Source organism: Centrocercus urophasianus, unplaced genomic scaffold (genome assembly GCF_019232065.1).
Source record: "Centrocercus urophasianus isolate 14NV4802_14NV808 unplaced genomic scaffold, USGS_Curo_1.0 seq_440, whole genome shotgun sequence".
In the NCBI taxonomy this organism is placed as follows: Eukaryota; Metazoa; Chordata; class Aves; order Galliformes; family Phasianidae; genus Centrocercus; species Centrocercus urophasianus.
In genome coordinates this window covers 45,313-71,885 of record NW_024885023.1, presented here as the reverse complement: position 1 = coordinate 71,885, position 26,573 = coordinate 45,313, and the positions used below count along the sequence as shown (strand labels likewise).

Sequence of the window (26,573 nt, the reverse complement as noted above, 5' to 3'; positions counted from 1 at the left end):
GCTAGGGCACATATATAGCATGGCAAGGCCATATCCAAAGTCTCTTTAAAGATTAAAGTGCCAGAAGAGGGTTACGGTCAGTTACTTGTTGTTCCCATGCAGATGCCTTATTTCCAGTTTTCCTGGCTCTGTGCAATTCATTCATCCACACCAGCAGGTCTGCAGCCCTGGCAGAGCTTAGAAGTGACACTCCCAAGCCTGGCATGGCAAACTGGTTGCTAGAAAGGCTTCGATCTGGTTTGGAAAGAAGAAGTTAGTTGGACTTGTCCTGCCAGGACATGGCACAGGGGCACGAAGCTGCTTGGGGTGCGCTTGTCTACCTGCAATGGGGATCCCAGGGTGATGTAAAGTGTGGGTTATAAACTGGGACAGCAGCTAATGTTGAACAAAAAGGGTCCCACTGCAAGTTGGAGTGGTGGCTGAGAGGCAAAGCACCACTTTGCTCTGGAAGTTCTTCATCCTGCTGCAGGCTGAAGGTCAGAACCCCTGCTGCAGACACCAAGGTGCTTTCCAAAGGAGTCAATAAGCACCATGCAATCAGCCCAAGGCAGAGGTCAGCCCTGGCTTTGCAGGAAGCACTGCCTCTTATTGGAGGCTGTGCAGGTGAAAATGAAAGCAGCATTTCTTTCTGGCAGGCAGGAAAAAGATGAATTTCCCAGTCCAGGCACGGCGAGCAGACAGTGAGGTATGCACAGGGCTTCAAAGGGAGCAGGCAGTGCACAGCAACCTTGCTGCTCTGTTTCAGGGCAGTAGATGAACTTTGGTCCATGGGTGGAGCACACAGAAATGGGGGAAATGTTGCAGAGCACAATGGCTCTCTGCAAAATTGCTGTATGATATGGTTGTGGTATCAAAGATGCCTTAGCTTCATCGATCCTGCCTTCAGCATGGGAACAGAGTGACTAGGAGATGGAGAACTAACACTGCTTATCTCTAGGGCAGAGAAGAGCTCAAGGTGCTGCTGCCAGCAAACTGCAAGCTAATGCTGAAGCCTGGTTCATAGCAGCTTCAAGTTTGAGACACCAAGTACCTCTGGTAAAAGGCAGTGCCCAAGCATGACTCAGTTTCCACTCATTTCCCCCACCCGGTCACTGCTCACCTGGCACCTTTCCGAGCCTGAGAAAGAAAGGAGCACCTGAGGGACACAGCACAGGCTGCAGCTGCAGCCTTTGTGACTTCAGGTCTCAGGCACGTGGAGCATGGGGATGGGGCAGCAACATCAAAGGGACATGGCTGCAGCCTGCAGTGACTCACCCTGCCATGGCAGAGCGGTGTTCCAAGCACGTTTGGCACAGGAGGGCTTCCTCCTCTCGTAGCTCTGCTATCCCACCACCAAATGAAACTTCTGAGCGATGGCAGTGCCCCCAGACAGGCTTTGTTAGCTAATTGTGTCTGTTTTGACAGCTTCCTGGGTCAAGATGATGGAAGCTCCACCTTAACAAGCTCATATGGGTCTCCAAGCTCTGCACCGGATAACATCATCGAGCCCAGTATCAGATTATTTCTCCCCAGGATAAAAATTCTAGCGTGCAGAGGGTGTAGCACAATTAACTATTTCTAAACAAAGAAGCAGCCATCTCTGTTCAGCTGGAGCTGTTTATTTAGCAGGGATGAGTGACCAGATGCTGGATGGAGCTATTTGTTCCAGCTGATGGATTTTCCTGGCTCACCAAGCAGAGATGCTTTTCAAACAAACAAACAAACAAAACAAATCTCCGGCTTCCGTGGACATGCAGAAGAGAAATGCTTCTGATGCGAGCTCTGAACACCACTCATCCACAATATGTCCTTATAAGCAGTTTTTAAAGCCCATTTATTCAGCCTTCTAATGCCACTGGAGCAGCACGAGCAGCAACAAAAGAAAAACCTTGCTGCAGGGGCACGTGCAACACGCATTTCCAGGCTGCCTTTTAAGCACGGCCCCCGAGCAGCTCCAGAAAGAGGGCAAGCAATGAACATGAAGTGGAGCTCGAAAGATGAAAATAAAAACAAAGGGGAAAAGCTGCACGATGCTTTTGATGTGATGGAATTAGCCAGATGAAAGAATTGGTTCAGATCAATATCACTTTGAGAAATGCTGTAGGAGAGGAGATGGAGTAAAGCCATGCATTTGCACCATTCCAGGGTGATGGCAAGATACAGAAGGAGTTATTGGGTGTATGAGGGTAAAAAAAGAGAGATGCTAAGCTTGAACACTCAGATATGAAAAGCTACACGTGCTGGTAACCTCATGTTTCCTAAACCTCTTCTAGCTCCACAAAGCCACAGTGCTTCAGCACAAGCCATCCGCAGCAGGACAAAATGCTGTGCTGGCTTTTGCTGCAAAGAGTTTGTGCTGTGTTTCCAGAGAATTGCAAAGAATTGGTCAAAGGCAAATTCCTTTCAGAAAGAGAAAAGAAAAAGCAATCTGGCCGCCATCAGCGCCAGCAGAACGAGCAGCTCAAAGGGCAGCCTGCACTTACAGTGCTCCAAGCACACAGCTCTCTTGCAGAGCTCCTGATGGCACGACAGGATTGCATTCAGCAGCCTGGCCTTCAGGCTGGCAGACTCAAAGGAACCAAACTGGGAGCCCTATCTGGAAACCTAATTCCCCCCAGCACGCTATCTGAAGCATTACCCTCACAACATGGCTGTGCCCCACTGACAGGAAGGGCACAATTTGCCTTGCTCAGCAGATCCTGAGTCTTGTCTGACAGCATGAAATCCCCCCAGATCTTTCTCCCTCTATGGGAAGGGAAACCAGAGAAGGAAAAAATCCCTTGGCTTCGCAGCCTGGATTTTTCTGCAGTAGTCTGCAGATTTGCTTGAAAGCTGTTCCCCCAGCAGAGTGCTGAGCAGGATGACAAGAAGTCTGGAGGCAGAAGATCAGCACCTCAGGCAATCCCAGCCCTGGCACCGTGACCAGGAGATAGCAAAGGGCCACTCTACTGGGAAATGGGGGCATCTGCATGCAGGTCTCACACCAGCTCTCTGCAGAATGGAACTGCATCCTTTAGGACTCACTGCAGCTACCTCAGATCCAGTGTCTGATGTTCACCTGTTTTTGTCCTCAGTTGTTCAAAGAGAGCCACTGAGATAACTTTCAAGACTGGCTTTGGACTGGGACTGCTAAACCTTAAAGCGTTTAAGAGCCAGGAAAGTATCATCTTCCCTCACTAAAGCCACTTGTGACTTAGTGTTCCCTCCAATCTGGGTTTCTTACATGAGAAAAGAGATCCACACCACGGACACAACCTCAGCTTTGTAGGAGATAGAGAAAAATGGAGCAGGACCTGAAATGCCTTCCCAAAAGGCACAGCCCACCTCGATCAAACCCTCTGCAGGCACACGTGGCTGCTGCCTGCAAGATGCTGCTCAGGGTAACGAATCTCAGAGAACCATTAAGGTTGGAAAAGACCACAAAGGCCATCCAACCCAACCAGCAACCCACACCCACCAAACCCACGTCCCTCTGGGCACCAGTGCAGAAATAGTGGAGGTGTTCTGCAAGAATATAAGATCTGGGCTATGTAGACCAACCCCCGTGGTGTCCAGGACAGCTGTCACACAGCAAACTCCCATCTGACAAGGACACAGGCTCATGGCACAGAGCTGAAACAGAGGACAAGAGTCCTGCAGTGCTTGGTGTGGATGTGGAAGTCAGAAATCTTCACCAGTGAGGATCAGTCACTTCCGAGCTTTTGCAATGTCACAGTCATTTCTTTGTCCTGGAAATTCTCACGCAGCCCAAGCGTGGAGCCCCATCAGCCCATGAAGCTGTTTAAAAGGAGCGGCAGTGCCCTATGAACCCTGTGCAACAGGATTACTGAGTCATTCTTTGCTAGCGTTAATCAGAAACCTCTTTACACAGTAACAGCAGCGTTGAGCAAAACAGCAACAAGATAGGAGTGCCAGAACGCCCGGGGCTCTGCCCCCTTCCCTCCTAATAGCTGAAAACAAGGATGCAATTTCTGCGCCGTGCAATTTACATTGCAATTTCGGCACACAATGGTGCAGGAGGGGCTGTGTTTGCTCCCATCCTGGGCTGGGAACGTTTCTCACAGCACTGTCACTGCAGCGTCACTCCCAGGTGCTGAGTGCTGCTCACAGTGAGGTCACCCCATCCCCTTCTTTGCAACCTCCCCTGCTTTTGGGAAATGCAAATCTGGCCCTGCCCTAAAAGGGAGTGCTGTTGCAAGCTCCCTCTCCCTCCAGGTGGGTGGAACAGAATTCCAGCCAGCTTTTTCTAAGTTTTATTGCGTGTTTTCCCCCTACCCCAGTGATACCATACCCTGCAGACTTTCAGTGATATGAGTAACAGTCCAACATCCTACACAATGCAGCTCCAACGCTAATTAAAGAGCTCGGGAGCTGAGAGAGAAAGGGCTGATCAGCTCCTGCCGCTCATCTTCTCTCCAGGAGGCAAACGGAGGAATGGAAATTGCTGTATCAGACTGCAACGTGGTAATGACAGAGTAACTGTAGGGAAGGGACTGAAGAATGTGTGGTTTGCAGAGGAGCGTGTTCAGTCTGTGCTGAGCTCCACACTTTTCACTCAAGTCACACTCCCAGTTAGCTCCTGTCCCATTGCCATAGCAGGAGGGACACAGCAGGGCAATGCCACAAGTCTGAGAACTCTTTCCAGCCTAGCCCCAAATTGCTGGTGTCTCAGGAAACGGCTGCTGTGCAATTTGGTGAGGTTAGGGCTACTAAGTGGCTCAAAAACCTCAAACATTCCTCTCCTCATCCTGTGTGCGCAGTCAGAACAGCCTCCCCAGATAAAAACAGGCAGCTCAACCTAGGAAGAGCAAGGGCTCTGCTCAGTTCAGAGCTGCCCTGCAAAGAAAATGCAACTACCTGCTGAAAGCTTTGCATGCAGGTCCCTAACTGCCCCCACTCGCTTCTGTTTTCAGCATTTGGTTTGCACTCTATGCTTTGTTCACACTTCTCTCTCTTCTTCCAGTAATTCCAGCACTTAATGCCAAACTTGCTAAATATTTCATGCAAGGAATAAAAGATTCACCTTTGGACTGCAGACAAGTGTGAGCTAGTGCTTTGTCATTCCGCATGCCTACCAGATTTAAGGAGAGAGCAGATGTTCTTGTGGAAGGTGGAGAATCAGGCTATGAAGCGTGAGAGTTTGCAGCTCTCTGAAAGCAAATCATGCTGGCTGTAATAAAATATCAACACTGCACAATCAATCTTAGGTGTGACAGATGAGATCTCTGCGGACAGGGTCCTCAATGCAAAGGCACAGCAGCAGCTGGAAGCCCTGCGTTGAGCTGCAAGGCTTTCCCTCCCTGCAGGAGCTCCTGCCGATAGGTGTCAGCACAGCCTGTGAGCAGAGCCTTTCCATCACCTCCAAGCTCAAACTGGCTGAGATGCATCTCACATAAATCTGTCAGGATAGCAGATATCCCGAAGAAATAAAGTTCTCTACAGTTCTTGTGGCAACAAGCGTCAGGAAATAGCCAGACTGCTGCAAGGACATCCTGCCACAGCTTTTATACCTGCTGTGTTAACATCCCTGCATAGCCAAGCAGCAAAAAAGCTCTTGCAAAACCAGGCTTAATGTCTGCTTATGGCAACACCAGTTGGAAAGATTGCAGGGTTGTACTTTGAGGCCATTAGAAAACGTTGCTCTCCAAGCACTTGGCTTTTGCATACAGTGCACTGAGTATTCCAGGATGGAGATTTATATGCAGAATTTCAACAGTGGATGCTCAAAGTTTCAACCAAATCTCAAAAAGTGACATTCAGAAGCTTCCAAACTCACTGGGAGCTGCTGAGTGGTCAGCATTAACAAGGCACAATTACTTGCTTGTCTATATAAGGACTCCCAGCATCAGGAACCTATTTTTACAGATCATGGTCTTCTTATTTACTGACATAACCACAAATAGTTTTCCCCAGTTTTGGTACAGCATGCTCATCAGCATGATTGGCAGATGGCCTGGGGTCACGTTTAAAATGAGCACACAGTGCCCACAATGCTGAGAAGTGGCACACATCAGACATCACCCAACAGCAGTCCCTGCTCCTACCTTTGTGCATTGCTTGGAGAAAAGGGGGACCAGAGAAGCTCAAAACTCCCAGAGTCCAATAAAGGCAAGAGTGGGAAAATTCCTCCATTAATCTCTGGAGGGATCCATGCCTGGGGACCTTCTCTCTGAGAATCTAAATCCGACAAGGTTAAAGCAACAAGCTATTTTTCATGCCTTGCTGCTGGATCTGTGCTGATAATGTTCTGAGAGGGGTCTGTTTTCTGGCATGTGGCTGAGGAAATAAAATGAGTGAGGGCTGAGACTGAAACGTACCCCCAGTGCTCGACAAGGATGAGTAGAGGTGTGGGATCTCCTCTGCCTGACTCCACTTCTGCACCAACACTTGCTCAGCTCTTCCCTTGCAGTTCAGTCTTAAAGAGAAGCCAATGTTTTTAGTCCTGAACTAAGGGAAGAGGAAACTAAGACAGTTGCTTGAACCATCCATTTCTCTTTCAGGCACTTCTCTGCCAGCCTCCTCCACCACATTTCCCCCTGTGACAGCTCCCAAGCTGCAGAGCACAGCGTATTCCAACCACATCAGCCCCAACTGTCAGAGGCAGGCCAAGAGGGCATCAGGAGGGTAAGGCAGATTTCCCTGCACGGCTGACAGTGTAGCAGAGCTGTGCTGATGGGAGCACATGGGCTGTTGCTCCAAGGACTGCATTTCCCACAGCAGGGACTGTTTTCCCATGCTTTGCACACAGATAAAAATGTGCTGAACTTCCAGTAAGGGCAGAACGGATGCAAAGTACTGAGAGCAGGGATGGGAAAGGAGAAGTCAGTAGTTGTTTTGGACTGCTGATGTAAAAGCAGCTTCACACGTGGCTCATCAGCATTGATATGGAGAGCTCTGACAAACTGGGCTGGGACAGGGGACAGCCTGCACCACCAGGGAGGAAAGGGGATGGCTGTCAGACACAGAACAGCACCAGGGGATGAAATCTCCTTCTCTGTAAGGGAGGAAAGGCTGAGAAGCACAGCCTCTCACAGACAAACACACACTTAAGAGCAACAGGTTAAACCTCTGCCCTGAAAAGTGAGTGAGCATGAGCAAGTTTCCAGGAGCTCCACTGTTTTCTACACTGCAAATGTTTGCATGCACAAAAATAGGAGGCACGGATATTTCTTCTAACCCTGGGAGGGGCATACCAAATCCATGTCCCATTACACTGACCTGCCAACAAGTTTAAGGGCTTTGCTCTCTCCAGTGGGCTCTTCTGCAGGCAGAAAGCATTCAAAAGCTGTATTAAAACCAGGGAAGAAGGCAGCAGACTTTGGGCTCTTTTCCCTTCTGTCTTGGTGAACAGATCCTGGCAAACAGTTGGGGGAAAAGACGCGTGCCCAGCCTGGGGGCTCTTCCCACCTGCACATCCCAGGTGTAATTCCTGCACTGCTGCTGGTTGCAACCCATGCTGTGTCTCTCCAGTCTCTGAGATCTGTGCTCCCCACTCGTGCTGAAGACCCCAGGTCCTGCTGGCCAAGGGAAAGAGCTGCCCTGGATACTGCAGTGTTGGGGAACATGTTTCAGATGAAAACAGATCCAGACAACAAGAAAATACTTTCAAAGGTTAAACGCAAGCAAGGGGCAGCAAGAATAGGAGAAGACAGAGCCTGGCAAATCAAAGTGAGGATAGATGTGTGTTGTAAACCAAAACCTGCTGGGATTAAGCATTTAATCACTGCCGCAGAGCAATCCTATTGAACCTAAACAGCAATGGATTATCTCCTGGAAGCCAGCCCTCCATGCACAGGCAATGCTTTTTCACACGTAGCAAACCCAGCTGCTTGTATACTTTCTGCAAGATTGCATTTTGCAATTGAAATTGTTGTAAGTGTTGCCCAACTGCAGTTTTCACTCTCAAAGCACCTGGGAGCAGCAGATCACTGCACAACTCCAGCTTTGCAAGGTTTCTGTGTGTACCATCAGCTGGATTTCTCTCGTTATTCCAATTTTGCTTTAGAAGAACTACTTTGCCTTCTCTTTGCCAAACATTTTGCAAAAGTCCCCCTCAGTGCTCCCTGCTCCTTCCAGCCCCACAGGGAGCAGCGTGCTGGAGGACAAAGCTGGCACACCATCACCCCTGAGCCCAAAGAAGGAACAAGTGGAAAAAGCAATTCCAAGCAACCTGAGCTGCAACAGTGCCTGTCCTGAAGGACAGCGTGAACACCATGGGATCTTTACTCAGCTCCATCCACTCCAGCTTTTCAACTCCAGCGTTCACATACAGCAAGGAATTTCCATCTGTTTCATTAACCTGCTCTACTTTGACAGATCAGACACCTGAAGCCAGTAGCTGTAGTGATCATTAGAGGCACTGTTCTGTGCCAAGTTACCAGGTTTTCACCTCTTCTGATTCCCAGGAGGCCAGGAGCTATGACATGGCCTTACTGTGCCTAAGGTGATCCCAGGCTTCTACTGAGAAACGAGGTGTGCTTTCAATCACAGAGGTCTGCTCAACACTGCACTGAACTTAAAAAAGCACATGTACACAGAGATCTTTTCACAGCCTTCCCCTCAAAGGCAGCTGTCTGTAAACGGAAACAAGTCAGGCTAAATTCTGAAAGTTTATTTTCCAAATTGACTCTCCTAGTTTCCACGTATGCAAGGAGGGAAACAAGTTTGCTTCATTACCAAACATCTCGCAGGCTGCACTCTGGCATCTCAGAGACCAGCAGCAGTCCACAGACTGGGAAACATTGTTTTTGAGGCACTGCAGTGGTCAGGTCAGGATGTTGCTTGCCTTAGAACGTGCCTTAGATCATTCACTGTATGAATCCAAGGCAAGTCATCCTGCAACGGGAACAGAAGCATCACAGCACGGGGTCAGACTGGAGCATTTCAGTAATGAGTCTCAGCAGGGACTGCTATTAGAAAGGAGAAGCAGCACACAACCAAGGACAGCAACTGGAAATCTGTACTATCTCAGGAGGGCATCAGAACTAATGGGTTTTGAACAAATCCAAAGAGCATTTCTACTATTCAAACAATTGCTTCTACTTCAGAAATGCCACCAATCCCTTTGCCATTCTGCAGCCCTGTGTGCTATTTACACTGATGGACAGATTCAGAGAGTTCTCTCTTTGTTCCTGCTGGCTCTCAGCTGCACAATCTCCATGTAATCTGTACCCAAAGGGCCCAGGCCATCACTACACCCCATCTCCGCTCAGCTTTGCAAGGAGCACTCAGGTGCCCCAAATCAGTCCTACTGTTATGAAACTTCATCAACTGTTTTGTAAACTTACTGCTGTTTTTCAAAAAGAGATGATGAAAACAGAGCTTCCTGCTTGGGGCAAAGTTTTTGGACAGCTTTGTCAAGGGCAACACGCTCACCTAATGGGCAGAGATCTGGTGCTGCAGCCAAGAGAGCCTCCCACCACAGTGGGACCACATCTGGTGCAGCTTCCTTGGACAGGTGACAGCAGTTCCCCCTACCTCCTTTTGTCTGCTCCTTCTGTTGACAAAACACCATCAAAGGCACCTTCCCCCCAGCTCACAAGGGGAAACCCAGTCCCAAAACTCCGACTCAAAACTCAAGCCAGAAACCAGCACTGCTGAAGTATGGAGCGGAGTGAAACGTGGGGAAAGAGCAGGGCTGGAGCAACAGATGTGAGAGTGACTGCTGCACACTTACTGCATCACACTCAATGCTTTCAGTACAGTCTTTGTGCTAAAGCTGGCTGCTCATTCCAGGTGGCAGCAGTAAGGCACAGGACCAGCTGCTCTCATGGAGCTGCATCTTGGCAAGGTCTGAAAACATACAGAGAGGATCAAAGCATCTACACAAAGAGCACTGCCTTCAAGCCTCTCAGGGGAGAGGAGACATGTCCCCCCAGCAAAAATGAAGGCAATCTCACTGCACAGAGTAGAAAGCAGCAGGAAGCAAGTGCTGGGAGCTGTGCCCTGCTGCAGGAAGGGTGGCTATGGGGATGCCTGCACACCAGATTGCTCACAGCAAACAGGAAGAGCTGAGCGGCAGGGCTGCCAGGCTGCTCTGAGAGCAGGGTGCTGGGGGAACACAGCTAAAGGCTGGGCGTGTGATTTTCTGAGTCCTTCTTGCTTTCTCCTGCAGCTGGAAGGAGAATGCAAAGCAAAGTAAGGGATGGTGCTTGGCCCAGGGTGGTAAAGCAGACCCAGCAGGCAGGATGCACAGAGTTCAAGATTTTGGCTAGCATACCTCTCCCCGCAAAGAGCTTTTTTTATGCTGTCATTCCTTGCTTTATGAGTGCTGTAAAAGGCTGTTTTAAAAAAGGCTTTCCACCTCTGATCGATAAGCCCTCAGGAGCACAGGCAAAGCCACCAGCATTCTTCTCTCTGATTTTAAAAAGGGATTTCCCAGCTCAGCACATGGCTCCAACAGGCAGAGGCCAAGAGCAGGACTCGTGAGGAACATAAACCAACAAATGCAGGAAGGGAGAAAGTCTGCAGACTCTGAAATAGCACAGGCAGCCAGAGGGAAACTGCCTGGAGACGTGCCCTCAATTTTGCCAATAAATTATCTGCTGCAGTTTGAGGATGATGTGGACGTGAAACACCAAGGGGAAACATTGATGGGTCTGGGTCAGTGCTGATGGCTGAGGCAGCCTCCCCATGGACCTGCCACAGTACAGAGACCATACTGGGTCTCAAGACTGTACTGGGGCTCTCAAGCAAAGACTTTTACAAACCTGCAAAGGAACAGAACAACTCTTCCCTGCTACCAGGGCAGCATGGTGCTGGGTTGGCCAATTCCACGCCTCAGCATCACCACAAAAAAAGCTCTCATCACGTGGCTACGTGCAGCTCCATCACACCAAAGGCTGTGAGTCTCAGCGCTGACTGGCTTCAAGTTTCTTCCGTGACTGTTTCAGCCACATGAGAACTCATATTTAGGGAGCACCAAAGATCTATCAGCACCAAAGCCTGTGCCCTCATTGCAAGAGCAGCATGCTGTAGCTTGAGTGGCAGAGCTGAGACAAACCCTTGCCTCCAGCTGGATAAACAAACTCCAGCTTTTACCACCTCCAGCCCTTGATCAGGTTTCTCTCTGCACAGAATGGCCAAAAATCAAAGAAGATTCTGATTAACTATGCAAATAAAGGCAACGAAAGGATCCCCAACACCAGGGAAAAGTGCTCACCAGGGACAGCACCTGCCTTCTAGGCCTACTAGGAAATGGCAGCTGAGAGTTCAGAGGCATTCCTGTTCACGTTTCTAAAATAAAGAGCCTGCTGCCTACTCACCTTTGTAAGGCATTGCACCCCACCAGCAAAAAGAGCTACATGAAAAGTAGGCATTGACTCTCTTGCTCCGTTCCAGTCTAATAAGCAGAAAGTCAATGCCATCATTATAGACGTAAGCAAAAAGTACTTTGAAACCTCAAAAATTAGGTTTTTTTTTGAAGCAATTATCTCCCTCCCCCGTCTCCAAGACTAAAGAAGCATAGGCTAATTATTGCTTTGAAGGCTAAATATTTACTCCCAGATTCAGTGCAGCAGCTCAGATTGGAGGTAAATTACTTAGCTCTGATGTCATCTCATTTAATGTCTGCCCATAAGAGAACCCAAACAAAAACAACAGGCACAAACAACGAAAAAGGGAGCTTTCTCATGGAAAAGCCCTTTGGAAAGGGGCAGGGAAGAGGCTGTTCCTGCTCACACGTGGCACAGCACTGGACTGCTGGCTGCAAGGCATTCAGCACGGACCTGGCACCACGCTCTGGCTGCCTCTAGGCTACCCCATGGCTCTCATTAGATAAGATGCCCATGATTTATAAGGGCATATGTAATTACACACGATCAAACCTCACCGAGCCAGAACGGGCCTGGAGGAGAAGCCACCATCATCTCCTGGAGAACAACCACTACACAGAGTGTGCAGAGCCAGTGACCTGCAGAAATGGGGTGGGAATTCCTCCTCAACCTCCACCAGCAATTAGCTTGCACACACCCTGTGCCAGAGCAAGCATTCATTCATCAACGTCAACTCTCCTTTTAAAATCCCTCTCGTGTTATTTACATCTGACTCTTAAGTTTCAAAGCTCTCTGCTTTTGCCCCCTCCAGTCACTATTCTTTCCCAGGCAGCGGGTGCCAACGCTTTGGTTAGGGCACCAAAAAGCAGCTATGTGCAAGAAACCACCACCAGCACAGGCATGGGTGACTCATCTTCTCTGAAGACTGACAAACAAGAGCTCTCTCTGTTCACTGAGACTGCCCTGAAGTTTCAGTTGCGATCTGATCTCGCCCTGCGCACTCATGACAGCATGCAGAAATATTTCCTCGGGGGATCTTCCCATGGGACTTAATTCTGACACATATTCCCACAGGACTCGTTCTTTTTAACAGCGCTATTTGTTCGTAAGGCAGCGGGAATTTCACTCTGTGAAACACCAGCAGGGTGTCTGGGATGCAGAGCTGGGTGCTGGCGGTTGGATTCATTAATACGGTGTGAGCGCTGAAGGCGAGCTGTGCCCCACATTCAGTCTGACGGAAGAACTTGCTGGGCTGCAAGAATAGCTGGCCTGGGTCAGAGCAGAGGTCTGCACAACCCAGCATCCTGTTTATGCTACCCGTGGCCTCTTCTCCAGCTGAGCAGGGGGAAAGGAGCAGGCGAGCACCACAGCGCAGCAGGAGGAAGAGCGAGAGCACTGGGGGTTATTTTCTTCCTCCATTTTAAGCCCATGCCTGCCTAGCTCTCACCTGCCCACATCATGTGCTGGATGTGCAGATTCAAAAATCACATGTAAATGTCAAAGCGTGGGCAGGATTGTTTCCCAAAAGCGGTCATCCAGCACCAAGTTGCATTAACAAAGTTGCATCTGGAAAGTTCCCAGGTAACATTTGAACACGGAAACATCTTGATCTTGTAGGATTTCACATTAAAAAAAAAAAAAGTAGTCAGGAAAATACAGCTTTAAACAATGATCAAGTAATCCTCAGTACTTACCCAGCACACGAAGCAGGGTCAGGAGTCTGCATCCAAGCAGACTCAGCAAGGAAGGCATGGTGAATGCTGAGCTCCTTTTCCTTTCATTTCTCCCTCATTAAATGTAAAGCTTTTACCCAAGCAACTAGCTTTATATTCACTTCTTGCTCCACATTACCAAGAGCTGCTCAAAATTCTGCTTTTTTCAAAAATTATGTTAGCCAAATTCAAAAACCCATGAAAAGCAAGCACCTTGTGCATGATGTTTTGAGTTTAAAATCAGTGTGGGAAACAACTGGTGGCATTTTCCTGCTCTGGGCACGAGGGCTGCAGGAATGTACCTGCTTTCCCATGTTTTCCTGGTTGCTCTGGGCTGCCAGCATGGGCACGTCTCATCCACTCTTCCAAATACCTAAGCAGCAACTAGCAGAGATACTCAAAAATCTCAGCTTTGGGACAACAACTCTTATCAGCATGAGCTCTCGTGACTGCAGTCAAATGTCCCTCATCATGCACGTCATGAACTGGTGCTGAATAGCTTCTGCAGATGAAGATGAAAACCAGAAACAACTCAATCTGCCTCACAGCACCCTGCTGCAGGCAACAGATGTGTGTTCAGGATGTCATCTGAAAACCATTCATTGATAAAACTCACTGGGACCACTCAGCCTGGAGGCAAGGTGAGTGGTGATGAAGGCTCTGGCAGTGGGGCAGCTGGAGGAGGGTTAGGGAGGGCTGCACGGCTGCTCTCACCTGATGCCAGGGGCCGGATCCACTCCTTGCTGTTCAGATCAAGTCTCCAGAGGTCATTGAAGGCAGCATTACAGCTGCTTTGCGTGCAGCCTCCAAACACGTACATCGACTGGTTGGCATCGTAGTAACATGCACCTAGGAGGAAGGAAACCATGGATTAGTTCATTCTCTCATCCTCACGTTTTGGGTGCACAAAAATTTGTTTTCTTTCCCCCCCGAGTTTCAGGTGAGGGAAAAGCCAACAAGCTGCAGCAACCTTGATGAGTTGGGTCAGGAGTAACCCAACCCAACTCCAGCGAGAACCTAAGACGATTATCCTCTCCTTCAGAGCTGCTCCTGAAAACGCAAAGAAAGCTGCCTTAGAAGCTTGCAGTTAATTAGATTAGCTAAGATTAACACATTCAGCATGCTTACCTTCTCTAAGCTATTTCATATTGCTTACGGGGCTGCCAAGATTTACTAGGCAATGGTCCTGTGTGCTTAAACACGGTCACTTGCTCTCTTTTTCCAAAGCTGACAGCATTTCACCTTATCTCATTACAATTAGGCACCACTGAAACACAGGCATCTTACAGGAACATTCCCTTTGCTTGTCAGGGAGAAGGATTAGGCAGCAGGAAGTGGAATGGAGAGGGAACAGAGTGCTTGAGCCCCTCACAGATATTTAGGAAAAAGCAAACTTTTGGCCCATAACCAAACTCAGCAGTAAAAGAATTCAAACAACAGCATTTGGCCACCTTGGTGTCTGTGGTACCCAGGCACCTCTGTAAATCAAACATCCACAGAGCAGACAGGATTGTGTTCAAAAAAACTGAAGCACTGAGATTAACATCAAAGACAACATGAGCAGCGTTGCTGTTTCTGCATTTCCCCTCTCACACAACTAGCCCTGCTGATTGCATATAACATCTGAGCCCTGCACAGCTATGAGAACCTCTATAGGAGCCTTCAGCAAAGTGCTCAATATCTAACATAACATATAACACGAGCTGTGCCTGCACAGAGATTCCTTCATTTACTATCAAGTTTGGTAGGAAGCAATCACAGTAACTCACATCCATACATACATCCACCAGCACGTAGGAGAAAGCAGCAGTGTTTTATGCTTTGAGAAAGCCAAGGGGCATGAGCTGAGGCTTAGATGGGGGAAGAAGACATCACCCTCACAGTGACAAGTGATATATTGAAAAATATGCAGCAGAAAGGCAAAAGAACAAGTCAAAGTTCAGGCACAGAGTAGCATGTGGCCCTGGGGCGAGGGCATGCAGAAGCCCCTCCAGGGCACTTGGGACCAAGCAGCACCGTAAATAACCAGCACAAGGCAAACTGCAAGGTCAAGGGCAGCAGGAGGGCAGGGCAACTTCAATAAAAAAGCCCAAGAAGCAAGAAAGAAATTCAAGTTCAGTGTGTATTTGTAAGATCAGCACGGCAGTTGTGACAAGCAGCCAGTATTGCGTGCTGAAATATAAGCCAAGGTACATACATGTAGGGGTGAAAGCTGCACAGTTCCTTCTCTTTCTCTACATCACTCACTGTAGGCAGCTGTTCACCAGCACCACAAGTTCCAAAATAAAAAGGTTTAATTGGCCTGGCAGGACACAGGACTGCTCCTGAGGAACGTGTACCAACACAAGACAGGAAAAAACCCCACACCACAGAGTGAGGAATATGCGGATTGAAAGCACTAAACGTGCTGATGCACCAGTTTGGTATAATAGAAAAAGCTTTGTTCCAGACCAGAAGAGCATCCCTGGCTTCCAACGACCCAGCACTGCAGCCTTTTGGGACAGCCCTGCCGGAGAGGAGCAGCCCTTTAACGCAGCCCACCCGGCCGTACACACAGACATTCATCTCACCATCCCAGCAAACGAATCACACGGTAACCCAGCACAATGCTGCAGCTCAGCGGAGGGCAGCGCAGGAGCAGCGCCTTTGCCAAGGGCCCTATTGTGTGACCAAGGGCTTGTCATGCAGATCACCTGCTTCCCCTATTGAGAGCCTGCTGAAAAGCCAGCAGCCCTCACGCCCTTGGCTTTTTGCTGCTGCAGCAGCTGGCCACACAGCAGGACTGGGGGAAGAGTGGGATGGGGATGCACGAGGGCAGCGTCCTGAGCTGGCCCTGGTGGTGTGAGACCACCCAGCTCTCTGTGTGCACCTCGGGGCCCTCGCCTGCAGCTGAAGCCTTCATCTCAAACCACATCTCGCCAAGGTGTGCAGCACACACCTACACACCATGCAAAGTACCCGAGGAGCTGCTTTTTGGGTGGGGGTAAAACAGCAGCAGAGCGACTGTGCGGGCTTCAACATTTACCTGGGCTGGGATATAAACTGCCTTGGTAAAAAACAGGAGAATGATTGCGTGGCTCCCAGCACCTCTACTGGGAGCAGGATAGGAATAGCAGGGAAGAAGTAACGAACAGGACCAACGTTCCTTGAAAGCTTTATGGCACCCTTAGAGGCCTACTTGCTGCCTAATCATGACAGGTTGAGTGCCTCCCTCCTCCTCCCCACACCAAGCCCTTGGCATTCCTGGTTTCACACAGCACATTTATTATTTTCAGGGGAGGTGGCAGCATTCTTCTCCTCTATTTGGATTCAAAAGAGCAACCAAGCCAGCCAGGCACCATGACGTCCACACGGCATGTATTTTAATCCTAGATCAAAATAATTTAGGCTGTGCTTCCCTTCTTCTTCTCAGTGCACCATTCAAAGTTTCTGATGCCAAGGAAGGCAGGTAGCTTGAAAAAAAGCACAGGTGAAAACACCAGCTTGATACCAGTCTTTCTGAGGGTAGAACAGACCCAGGGAGGAAGAGGTTTTCCCTCTGTGCTGCACAACAGCCACAAACAAAGCATCTGAGATTTGCACCTTAAGTATGAGAGAAGCAACATAAAGACCAGCAGGCTGCAAGTGGGAAAGGAAACTGAAATGCAACACAGATGCCCGTTATGATAATCAGAGGGCACTGACTTTTTCACCATCAAGTACATAAAGAAAAAAAAGGTAATCTACATGTACAGGAGTCAAATTCAGAGGTCAGATTCCCCATCAGAGAGAGGGGAAAAGTCAGCAGGCTGCTGAACTCCCATTGATACGTGGCTCCAGTTGACAATAGCACTGCAGCCTTACTGCTGACCATTGTCACGTTCCTACGTAATGGCTTTAAAACTGTCCCTGTACACAGCTCTGTCACCTCCTGAGATCACTTCCCCAGTTTGAAAGAGCTCAGACATGTCTGAAGTGCACTTCAGCTAAGGACAGGAAATGCAGCGCCACAAACGCAGTCGCTGAAGGAGGGGTTCAGCCAAGGGATGAAATGTGAAAGCTACCTGTCTCCTATAACAACCCCAGACTTACAATTTCATTATTTTCCTGCTGCTTTCAGCTTAGGGAGAGTCAGGAGGCAGTAATATATTCAGCAAAGCTTAGAGACAAAGAAAGCCATTGCTGCTGGGTCCCCTTGCTCTTGAGAAAGGAGCCGCCCCTCCTATAACACCAACAGTTTTCCAGCTTTCATCTCTGTCATCTCAGGGTGAATTTGTTTAATTAGTCACTACACTGGTACAAAGCTCCCCAGCCTGCATGGAAAAATCAGTACTTAAACATAGTCACTGCAGAACCACCTCTTCCATCAAAGGAAGAATATTTCTGGCTCAACGGTCAACATTCCATTCAGGCCTTTCCTTTCCTGCATTCTTCCACCTTTTGACATCACTTTCTGACTGTGGCCAGTGATTTAACTGCATGAGTCACCCTGCTGCTATGATCTCCATAGGTTTACGCATTCCAGCTAAAGAAGACAATTAGACAAGTATTTCCAAGTTTACACTTTCACAAAATTACCTGCTGTTCACCTCAGAAACCTATGAGTATCAGCAAGCCTGCGTGCTTAAATCTCAAGGAATAGCATTACTGAGAATTGCAGTGTTGTGCAGCTTCAGTTAAATCCTTCAGCCAACCTACAGCCCATCCATAAAGTCTGTTATCAGCCAAACTTGTCATATGATCAAAGACCTGACAAACGCTTCCTCTCTGTAAAATTCCAACGACTTACATTAATTATTCCTTATCAAACAGTTTTTTTTCTATTCAGTTCTTTGGAATTTATCAGAGACAATGACCTCTGTTTAAAATTTCCTTACTTGTCACGTTAAATATTGGCTCCTTATTAGCACTTCTGAGATATCTCTAATAAATCTTGGGAAAAGCAGCAGGCCTAGCCAAACCTTTGATGCCAGTAACCGTTGCCTGTTGACTTCAAAGGGCTCATGCCTGGCAGATGACGTTTTCCCATGAAACCTGGCAGGTCATCCCTAAGAAATGGCTTGTGAGTCCTCCTCTGCACCCCATCCCAGACCTCCCCTTCCCACTTCGCCTCCGCTCGCAGCACAGTAGTGTTTGAGATCATAGTTTTTCCAAGATTCTTTGCATTGTGATTAATGATTTGTTGCTGCTCTCCAAAAGGAATCTGAGCCCAGCCCAGCTTTGATCAAACCTCCCTCCAAGCCCTGCTATTGGAATCCACCCACAAACTCATGCAGCTTTGCCGCAGGGGAAACAGATTTCACAGATCTGGAGAACTGTTGAAATTTAAAATTTAAACAAAAAAACAAAACAAAACAAAAAAAAAATTGCAGTTTAAATCAGCAAACAAGTTAATCCAGATTAGCTTTCCATGCATAAAGTACATTAATAATGCTTTGTTACTAACCAAGTGTTGACCAGAGCCAGGATGCTGGCAAACACTGAGGCTGATACAGACCACAGGCTCTAAAAGCAGCAGCTTTGATGCCCCATCCCTGGAGGTGTTTAAGACTGGGCTGGATGGGGCCCTGGACTGATGTAGTGCCTGATTTAGTGGTTAGCAACCCTGCCTGCAAAAGGGGGTTGGGAAACAGGTGATCTCTGAGGTCCCTTCCAACCAAAGCCATTCTATGAATCCTATGGTTCCAGAGCCAGTGCAAGAGCAGCACGCTCAGAGGAACCAGTGCAGATGAAATACCCCCCAGCAAGTTGATGGATAATACATGCAAACCTGCAATCAACACTAAGCACATCATTAGCACTGCTGCTAAAAAGGAGCAATAAACTCTGGTTCCATTTTCCAGGTTTTTTTGGGGGGAGGACAATGAAACCCTTGAAAAGCACAAGGCCATCAGCAGGATGCCTCCCAGACTTGCCCTAGCAAGAAGCTGCATATTCTGTGTGTCAGCTGCCTCATAAATTATTCCCCAGGAATATGAAAATTTTACAACTACTTGCTCTTGGAATCACACCACTTAAATCATGCTTATTTACCTCCTGAAATGTGAAGTTTGCTCCCCGGAAGAGCTGAGCTCTCACAGAGCTCTGACCCAGTGACAAAACCACAAGGACTGAATTTTTGTCATATTTTAATCCAGTGCCTGGCACAGTTCAGTGTTACTGCAGTACAAACAACAAGTTTTATTTAAATATCTTTCCCTCAATGGGAACTCTTCCTCTGTTCCATAAACTTGTAAACTTGGAAGCAAGGCAAAAATGCAGACATAATTTAAGCACTGCTGTCAACCAAATTGCTGACTTCTATCAGCAAATCACACCCACAGGAAAGGAGTTTGCTTCAATACTTCTCAGGTGCAGCCCTTTGTGCTTTGTTTTCAGGCACACCACCTCTCAGCCTCCTCCAAGCTAACTGCTCAGAAGCTAAGAAATGAAGTGCTGCATAAAGCAGCCAGCACACAGCACCACGTGCAGCAGGTGACAAAATGCCTCACGACAGCTTTCTGTGGTCGATCAGGAGCTTTGCTGGGCAGTTACTTACTGTGTGAGAAGCGTTGCGTGATGGGGGTTCCTGGGTAAGGGTAAGTACGGCTCTCCCACTGAATGTTTCCTTCTTGCACTGCTTTGATAAAGCCATGATAACACTGATGGGCCACACCTAGAGAAAGACAAGATGTCAGCAGAATTTGGGGCATGTTAGGAACAAAATGTGTCTGCACGGTTGCACAAGCACATCCAGATCCAGCACATACAGCTCTAATAAGAAGCGCATGACAGCCTTTGTAAGAAGCACTGAGCTTGGAGGAGCCAAAATAAATGAATTATCACGTTGATGTGCAGAGAGTAGCAGCATGATAGCAATTATTAAACAATCCTGCATTTAGATTTTAACCATGCTGGTAGAAATTCAGAGGATTTAAGAGAATGAACAGTTGCAGAAATCAGCAATCACTGAACTTATCTGCTACGTTTCTGCTATGTGACACCTCACATTTCTCCCAATGTTTAACTGCCTACAAGAATCACAGCACTGAACTAGCTTCCCACTACTTTAAAGCCTATTACCTTTCTGATACATCTTCTAGGTCCTTTTGTCTCACTCAGCTGCAATGCAAAGTTGCTGTCCCCAATCACACCCAAAGTGCTGCTGCAAGCAAGCACACCTTTCTGCCCAGAGAGCATCTGCCCTTCCCTTAATGGACCTCATGAGGACACAAAGAATATGCAATAATGAACTGTGAAGTGAATGCATGCAGCTACCAGAATCAAAAAACAAATCAAAGAGGAGATATCAGAGATAAAAGGCAGCAAGTCTTTGTTGAAAGTTTTCCTTCTGCTTTCCAAGGCATGGATCTGGCTACTGGAGATGGCTCCAGCTCCTGTGCAGAGCAGGCCAGCACTCTAGCCACAATTCATTCAGCACACAGAGTGCATATGACTGTGCTTGTACTGAGAAGTCAGAGGCTGGTTGCTGTGGGAAGAAAATGGCCTGCTGCTGATTGACTGCAGCAGCTCAATAGATGCTCTGTGGCCACAGCATCTGCTCACCACTCAGCCACATCCCTGCTGCCTCAAAGTGCTCTGAGCAGGAACACGGGGAGAAAATGCAGCCCTCCATGCATGTGCAGCAAAGTACTGGTTTTGAGAAAGCACACAGAGCAGATTCTGCTTTTAGCTGTAGTGCCTGGGTGCTAGCAAAGGCTTTCACTGACCGCATGTGGATCTGAGCTGGTCTGAGTCTTGCTGTGCCCTGGTGTCACAGGGCTGCACCAGTCCTTGCTGGTGGCTGGGCACAGGCAACAAATGCACTTGAGGCACCGGAACCTGCTGAGATTTTTCCCAGGAGTTTGCTCACTGCATGCCCTGTGCCAGGAACACCCCCAGCGAGCAATCACACTCCAGGATACACAGCAGGAAGTTTTGAAAAATGAAGCCGTGGGTCCTGCAGCAGCTGGTCCCCAAGAGACATGTGGGAAACCTAACTTGAACCATAGGGTTCAAAGCAGATGCATCCTGACAAACAGGAAAAATTAACCAGAAGAAAACAGATTGGGCATTTACCTCAAGTGACCTCTCTGCTTCGCAGGGCACAGGTTAGCAATATGCACTGTAAAAAACACTGCAGCTGCCCAGCACCACCCAGCAGGCTCCAGATGGATGATTCTGCAATGCCACAGGCTGCTCTTCCCTCTCCCTGCACTTCAGGGATGTTTCCCACAGCCTCTTTCGGGGTGACTCACCGGGTGCTGGCTCATTCCAGCTGCATCCTTCGCACCTCTGAAGGCTGCTTCAGGAACAAGGATGTGTGAGAAAGCAGCCACACAAGGCCACGGGTACTTGAAAACTTTTCAGCAAAAGGATGCAGATTGCTGAGCCAGCAGTCACAGAGCACTGCGCATTCACTGACCCAAAATGATGCCAAAGAAATGGTGCAATGCTTACTTGGGAAGTAGCTGTGTTTTTGTTCAAGCCTGTTGAACACTGGGCAAAGCAGAGAATCCCTGGAATCTGAGCAACGCCTCACATGTGCAACAAGGCCACAATTGAGACATCGCCCCACACACCTGCCAACTGTATGCAGAGCCAGGGGCAGAATGCAGGCATTTCTCACTTGACACCTGTTCTGCATGTTCCAGAAAAAACAAGCTGCCCTAATGCAGCAACCTGATTAATTTCCCACAGATCTAACCATGGTTTTTCCCTCAAACTGCCTGTTTTTATGAAGCTTGCTCTCAAAACTTGCATGGCCAACAGTCTAAGGTAGCAGAAATCACCCAGTGTGTCCAGAACACTGGGAGCTAAGAGGCAGAGTTTGCACAAGGATCCAAGTAAAACTATTTGTTGTATCACATCTGTATAGCATTAAAATACCCCCATAAGGTTTCAGAATTAATGCTGCACAGAAGCACAGTGAAGCATTTGTGTCTCACAGCTACCCTTTCAGAAAGTCTGAATATGTAGATCTGTATTAATGTAGATGCAGTTTATACTTTGCCACTTATCTTCAGCAGAGCTGTAAGAATCAGACACTGTTTGGTTTCCAACCAAAAGCATAACCTTTGGGAATGTAATTACTGAGCAAGCTGCAGACAGTGCACAACTGCAGCCACATGAGACATGGGATGCTGGGAATGGAAGTCTGCTGTGCACGTGCCAGGGAAGAAGGCTGAATGCAGGGTCAACGTTAGCAGCATACAGGTAGTGCTCAAAAGCAGCAATAAGTGAGCAACTTTGTTGTAGGGGGTTTAGGGTTTTGCTTTTTCCTACTTCAAAAGAGAATACCCAGCTCTGTTCTGCAGCACCAGAGCTACCAGCAATGCTTCAGCGAGGGAATCAACAGTGTCAGCTGTTTTGAGACACTTTGCTGAAATAAAGTTTCTGAGTTCAAGTGGAAAACAACAGGTGAGATCTAAAGCAAAAGACAGAGCAGCTGGAACACAAATCCACGTTCCAACCATCACAAGAAATGCACTCTCACTACAGCTGTTTGTACCTTTGATTAGTCGATACCACTGTTTGCAGACAAGGGCAGCAGTTTTGTGCTCCTGATAGGGGGAAAGGAAGGACAGGATATACTCCAAAACTTCCTCGGGGAGCTCCAACATGGATCTGTTATGCCTGGGCTCCTCCACCTCCAGCTCAGCACGCGGCTCCTCATCTTGCTCCATTGTCCCCTCGACCGCAGCTTCTTCTGGATCCACGGCCATGAAACTGTCATCTTCACTGTCTGAGGAGCTGGCCATGGCATTCCACTTCACAGCTTCAAGTGGGGAAAAAAGACAACACTGAGGTCACCAAAAGAAACCCAACAGCATCAGAAATATAAACTGCGCGCTATGTGCAAACCCTGCACGTCGCTCTACACAAAGCACTGTACAGAAAGCTCCAAAGCAAGGACGTGGTTTTTGCAGGGCTCTGAAGCAGGCTGCACCCCTCTTCAGAATGAGCTCACAACCAAGCCTCCTCTGCATGTGGACAAAAGGCTCCAAACAAATGCTCAACCACCACCATCACCAAAGCAAGGAGACTCACCTCTGCTGGGGCAGCAAACACACCTCAGAGTGGCTAAGATTGGAAAAGACCACTAAGATCATCTAGTGCAACACAACCACTGCAATCCAATCATGTCTGGCCAGTGAGCAGGACTGACTGCTGGTGACAGGCTGAAATATTCAATCTCCAGCTATAAAGGACATGTAACATTACTGGGTAACAATGACAGAACTATAAAGCGAAGGAAATCCATCTTAAGGAGCAGCTGCACGCAGTTTGACTCCCTGGATGGTTTATAGGCTGCGACCACCAAACCCATGGCAGCTGCTGCAAAGCAAAGCCCCAGACCCTATTTTCTAAGAAATAACCCCACATTTCAGGAAGAGGTGCTGGTTTTGCCTTCCAACTCACTCTGACAACTAATTCACCACCAGAAGAATGGCAGTAGGCAGCATCACTCCACTTCTGGCAGCTTCCCTGAAGCAGCAGCTTCAGAAAATCCTGGAGCTGTCAACCTTCAGCAGAAACCAAGTTCAAATTAAACTTCCAGTTACTGTGCTAGCAGATGCTCTGCAAGTTTTCCAGTGTCAGAAATCCTTCTTAGGGTGAATACTATGACAAAGAGAGCCTGAAACCAAAACACTCAGACAAAAGTGCTGCTCCCATCAGTAAACTGCATTATGCAGCAGATAATTTACAAATTCCCAAAGATTAAGGAAAACAAAGAGAGTTGCATTAAAAACAAACTAACAAAACTAACAAAAAATATAGTGAGTTGGGTCCTTTCCAAACAAGAGCATCAATAGTCAGCAAGCACAGGTAATCATTTCCAGCTTTATGCAGTGCTGCAGGCAAGCAAAGGCTTCCAGCTTCACAGCCCTGAGTCATGCCCAAACTGGGGGAAGCAAAAGCCTTACAGCTAGGAAACCAGAGCAGCAGATGGGGAACAGAAAGCACCTGACACCCTAGAAGTGTTATGTGCTGGAAAAGCAAACAGGAACACAACCAGACCAGGTACAATGGGACACCTGGGGGTGACAAAACCGAACATAAGTCTTGGCTCAACAGGTTCACACAAGAAATCCGTTGTTGTAAAGGTTCAGAAGCAAAGATGATGGTGGTGTGCATTCCCCAGCAGCTTTTATTTACTATTTAAATAATGTGCAAGACCTACTGGAGGATGTCAGCTGAGAAGTGCAAGAATGGATGCCCTCCTAGAAAAGTTTTTTTTTTTTTCCCTTCAACTATAAATAACCCAATTATCAAATCCTGATTTCAATCCTCTGGAGCTCCAGCACACAGAATAATCACAGGCACAGATCTTACTGCAAGATCTGGAGGAAGACAAGCTGTGTGCAAGCAGCTCAGATTGTAGGAGAGCACCTGCTTTGCCAAGGCAGGAGCTGCAGGAAGCCTGCTGGTGTTCTCTGTGATCTGCAGGTATCTGTGCATCCCTGCAGGTGCAGAAGTTCCAGGCAGCCTTGCCTGGTCTCCCACGCTTGCAGGAGGTGGACAGGCCCTGTGTCTGATGGTGCTGCTTAGCTGTGAAAGGCTTCCCTAAGAAAGAAGATAAGGAAACAAACCTGGACCTGCAGAGATGGTTTTTATCCTTCCTGGGATGCCACACGTGCCAGCATCGATACCAGCGGTCTGAAAGGCTGGAGATTACAGCAAACAGCGCCCACAGGCAGAGTGCACGACACCACGATTAAAATCAGCCCAACTCTGCTTCCCAGCACAGCTTCCTGCTGGGCACATCTCTCCCAGACATCTTTTTTGTAATGCTCATTAAATACACATATGCAATCCCAACATTCTTGCTGCAAAATTACAGGAAGCTGGCTGAAGAGGAAGCTGGCAGGGCATCGGGATGGCAGCCTGTTCTCTGGAGAGCAAGGAAATTCCTCTGCCTTCCTTTAACTGAAATGAAAACGACTGCAGAGCGTTCAGGACTTCATTACAGCTTTACCAGACCACTTGATATCATTATACCCAAATGCATCCAATTAGCTAGATCCTCATTTCCTAAGCATCTGAGCATAACAAATAACCGTCCTCCAAGTTCACACCACAACGTGCCATTTTTTATAAGGAGAACAAGATTAGTAATGAATTCAGCTCCCAGCAGACAAGGGGAAGGGATATTTGGGCACCAAGCTTCACGCCATGGATGTGGATCTTGTTTACAGGGCGTGAGACCAAGGAGCTGGGAATGACCCCCGACTACAACACTCACCTTCCTCAGTGATGGCAAAAGCCCTGTGCTGTAACCTTGCCCCAGTGCCTTAAAGCAAAAAGGCCACAAAGCTCAAACACCCCACCAGCTCCTACTGACAATGAATCAGCACAGCCACAGGAGAAAATCCCATGTCAGTAGCTGTGCTAGCTGTCCCAAAGGCAGAGCAGCTCTCCAGATGCTCTCTGTTTGTGCTGAGCTGGGACAGCAGCTTCTACACAGACTAAGATTAATATCTAAGCAACACCAGCACTGAAAAAGCAGCAAAGTGATTTGCACAGCTGTGTCTCATCAAAAAGCACGTGCAATTTGACTCACTTGCCAGTGAATCATCCCACAGCCCCGGTCTGCTTTGATCGTTACGAAGGGCCCCAAAGCATCACCCCATGCTTTGCACCTTACAGCCCCCCCAGCCCAGAGCAGAGCCCTTACACTGCAGGAGGACAGATGTCTCAGAGCATTTAAAAGTCAGCCTAAAGCCTTACCAAATGATCTCAACTGCTTAAAATAATGCATACAGAAACACTCAAAGGGCGATCGAAGCCAAGCTCCGCCAGCACCGATCCCATTTGTCTGACTGATCCTAAGAGCTGCTACCCTGCCAGCTGGCAAAACATTTTATAACTCTTTTCCTCCTCTCTGTGCACTTCAATACCCCTTCCCTCCCCTCCTGAATCTACTCAAAAACCTGCTATTTATTCTGCTAAAATAATTAGCCACTGCAGTGGAACAGACAGAGAAGAAATGTGAAGAAAACTGCCAAGTGAAAACAGCCCCCAAAACGTGGCTGCAGAAGGGAGCAAGAACTCTGCTCATGCAAAACCTCTCCTGACACAGCAAGGTTTCCCTACCTGCAGGCATCACTCCTGGTCCCACAGACCCCAACTCACAGGCGTGGGTTGCATTGGTGGTTCCCATCCTGAGATCCCTCCTCCTCTGCTCAGCTGTCACAGAAGTGCCTGAACCCGCAGAGCTTTTCACAACTTCTTTTTATGAAGTCAACAGATTTTAGGAAAAGAAAATCCTCCAAAGGGAAAGCTGCTGAATGAAAACAAGCTCTTGAATGAAAACAAGCAGTCATGCAATAGTACTGAGTCACAGTGCGTTACTCAGAAGGGAATGCTCATTTTCACATGCCACAAAGAACTCGTTATCCAAACATAATTGTAGAAGCTACGTTCTCACTTGGGAAAAAAAAAATCAAGGTGTGTGTTAAATGGCCCAGCCCTGGCTGACTGCTTTGGTTGGAAGGAGAAAGGGACTCAGCAGAACATTTAATTGCGCTTGGCAATCAGTAGCTACAGGGTTAATTTAGGGGTGGAAGGCCCAACCTGCTACAGACACTTCCTCATATTTTGCAAGTGCCTGTTCTGCTTGTCACCAGCCCCAGCAGCACAGCAGAGC

General features: G+C 48.1%; 1 protein-coding gene across 1 annotated transcript in view; it reads right to left on the bottom strand.

The window, feature by feature from the left end:
• Positions 1-26,573, bottom strand: part of FBXO42 (F-box protein 42) — a 39,255-nt gene that overhangs the window by 6,614 nt on the left and 6,068 nt on the right. Inside the window, exons 2-4 of the mRNA XM_042834259.1 lie at positions 22,434-22,700; positions 19,482-19,598; positions 13,679-13,813 (exon numbers count right to left, since the gene is read on the bottom strand). Of these exons, the coding sequence (XP_042690193.1) occupies positions 13,679-13,813; positions 19,482-19,598; positions 22,434-22,683 (502 nt within the window). The 5' untranslated portion in view covers positions 22,684-22,700. The remainder of the gene's footprint in view (positions 1-13,678; positions 13,814-19,481; positions 19,599-22,433; positions 22,701-26,573) is intronic.